The 3127-nt window shown below is 37.9% G+C and overlaps 1 protein-coding gene across 2 annotated transcripts in view; it reads right to left on the reverse strand.

Moving 5' to 3' along the window:
• TUSC3 (tumor suppressor candidate 3) overlaps positions 1–3127 on the reverse strand; it is a 265224-nt gene that overhangs the window by 98180 nt on the left and 163917 nt on the right. For both annotated transcript variants that reach the window (XM_006834474.1, XM_006834473.1), the window contains exon 6: positions 2710–2799. In XM_006834474.1, the coding sequence (XP_006834537.1) occupies positions 2710–2799 (90 nt within the window). The remainder of the gene's footprint in view (positions 1–2709; positions 2800–3127) is intronic.

Below are 3127 nucleotides of genomic sequence, written 5' to 3' on the forward strand. Positions count from 1 at the left end.
GTTCTTTGGTGGCCAGGATGGCCAAACTTCATCTCTCATACATCGGACATATTGTCAGGAGGGACCAGACACTAGAGAAAGATATCATATTTGGTAGGGTGGATGGAGTGTCAGAGACAAAGAGGAAGACTCTGAGCAAGATGGATTGGCAAAATGGCAGCATCAATGGGTTCAAGCGTGGCATCAATTGTCAGGTTCGCACAGGATCAGGCAGTGTTTCATTCTGTTGTGCACAGGGTCATATGAGTCGGTACTGACTCAATGCCACCTAACAACAATAGTGTCTTGGGGCATAGTTGGTTAAGCATTGGACAGCTAATAACTGCAATGTCATCAGTTCATACCCACCAGCCACTCCGTGGGATGAAGATGAGGCTGTCTGCCCCATAAAGACTTACAGTCCCTAAAACCCTACGGAGCAGTTCTATTTAGTCCTGTGTGGTCACTATGAGTTGGAATCAACTGAAACGCAATGGGTTTGGCTTTCTGGTTTTTTCTGTTGTTAATCTTTGCCATCTTTTATGAGAAATAAGAAAATGTTCACAAAAACTAAGAAAACAAATGGAACATTACATATATGTAGCACCAACGTGGCATCAATGACTACAAATCTGAAAATTTGTAGCTTGCCCCTAAAACATGATTGAGCATCACGATACATGCAACAAACAATAAGTTATGTCCTGTATTTCAGCTCCACAAAGTAGTACAGAGTCAAAACCGATGTAGAAAGTAGAAATAATTTGTTACTTTCTTTAATATTAAACATAATTGAAACACTGTAAGTGGTGTCAAACTTAAAGATGATATTTATAAAGAATTTATAACACTATTTTACCATTATAATTTTATTTCGGTCAGAAACACATTATTTTAGAAATTAGATAATTATTAGGAATATTCTAGATATAACAACAGCATTGGGGTTCTGCTTTCGAGAATATGACCTTATCTTCTAAGAAAACCTACTGAAATACTTATAGGAATTTAAGTGACGTTGAAAACAATCAAAAGATTCCAACGTCAGGAGGAGACCAGGTGGGAGAATAAACGAAATATGACTGGTTATAAATTGGGAACTGATAGTTTGGTGTAGGACACATGGGGGATGGGTCATTATACCAATCTCTCAATATTTATATATTTTTAAAATATACATTTGGATAGTCGCTAAAAAGTTTTTTTAAAAAACAGTTTTTCAATATAAATTTTCACCAAACTAAATGCAAACATCCAAGAGAGCATTTTTTTATGGCAATCTATCACAAATACTTTCCAACCACTAAATGGAAAGGAAAGATGACAAACTAAGTTATGTGAATTCAGTGGAAGTTAATAAGTGAACTCTGCTAGAAATTTAACAATCATCATTTTCCCTTTTATTTGTGTTATACAGTTTGTATCACTAATATAATGACTGACAAGATCCTTAATACTTGAATTTCTTCTGCAGTAAATGTTACCACCAGCTTACAAACTATTTTCTGTTATATCACTACATTACTGCCACAGCAGAATACAAAGCTGAAAAAATAGTATATGCATGTATATTTGACTCAGTAGATACACTGATGGAGTTTTCAAAATCACCATGAGATTTAGTGAATTCTTTTAGTATGTCCCTTCACCCTTATTCTTTCTAACTATGAACCAAAGGACTCTTGGTTCTGCGTAAGAGAAGGTGGCTCTGATGGCTCTGAGTAAGAGAAGGTGGGAGCAGATACTGACAGAATGAAATGAGTCAGTTGTGAATGATTGTTAACAGAGCTAACTGCAATTTAAAAACCTGTATAAAATGAGTCATCTCAGAAGCATAAATTGAGGGATCTCATTATCACCAAAGAAGAAGAGCCAATAGTGGAGCATGTCACTTTGGAACCAGACAGTCCTCTGCATTAAACCTCCTAGACCCCAGGAGAGGGAGTTTTGACACCAAAGAAATGGGAATGGAGCAGAAACAGCAGAACCGACAATCAGAGCAGGAAATGGAACAGTGGGCTTCCCAGCTGATGGAGGAAGTGCAGATCAGTGACCTGCGCAAAAAGCTTGCTTGCAGAGTAGGGTGACTCAAGACATTTAATTGAGAGGGCACAGTTTGCCTGCCCACAGAGCTAGAGTCAAGAGCCTTCAGGCTGAGGTTTATAGTGCAGTGTTATTTATATTTTGCAGGCATTTATCAGCATCATTAAAAGAGCTCTGTAACATTTGACAGGGAAAGCGCAGCCTGCCTATGAGCATGGCTGAGGAGACACTGTCCAGAATGGAACAACTGATCCCTGAGCATTTTCTGATCAAGGTCAACAATTCAAAATTACCAAGGGCTCTCAGAAATTCTATACAGGGTTGTTATGAGTCAGAATTGAGTTGACAGGACACAACATCAAAATACCATAACCAGTTAACTTCCCTGATAAACTCCATAACTTGAACATTGTCTCTGAGTTCCATGTGGCTATTCCTCATAGAAGCCAGCTGAATAGTCTGCTGGAAGAGATGTATGGTTTTGTGTCATTTTTGCAAAATGCAAACCCAGCATATGGTATATATGTACACATGTTTATATCTGTGGAAGAAGTACTAAATGAAGAGAAAACATCTATCTTGATTTTAAAATAGAATGCTTTCTTAGTAAATATTAAAGATAGTCCAGGATCTGAATGTTAAACAGGATTAAAGTTCAGAGTACTGATGTTTAAAAGGTACACTTACCACCTGTCCATTATGAGGGTTCTTATGAGCATAAGGAGGTCCACGGATGTGATTCCACATCTGGCCAGAAGTCATAGCAAAGACTATACACTGAAAAGCAGGGTACAATATTACAAAATGTAAACAGAAAAATAACAGAACATTGCAATTTTAAAATTAACGGTCATGGTGGTGGTGGCTATGTGTATGGAGTCAGTTCCGACTCCTAGTGACCCTGTATAGGGTTTCTGAAGCTGTAAATCTTTATAGGAACACAAAGTCTCACCTTTCTTCCGTAGAATGGCTGGTAGTTTCAAACGGCTGACCTTGAGGTTAGTAGTCAAGACTTGTAACCACTAAGCTACTAGAGCTCCTTTCTAATGGTCATAACTAACAATGCTCCTGCTGCTATTCGTAAGGTTTTCAGTAGCTAACCATT

Source organism: Chrysochloris asiatica, unplaced genomic scaffold (genome assembly GCF_000296735.1).
Source record: "Chrysochloris asiatica unplaced genomic scaffold, ChrAsi1.0 scaffold00011, whole genome shotgun sequence".
Classification (NCBI taxonomy): Eukaryota; Metazoa; Chordata; class Mammalia; order Afrosoricida; family Chrysochloridae; genus Chrysochloris; species Chrysochloris asiatica.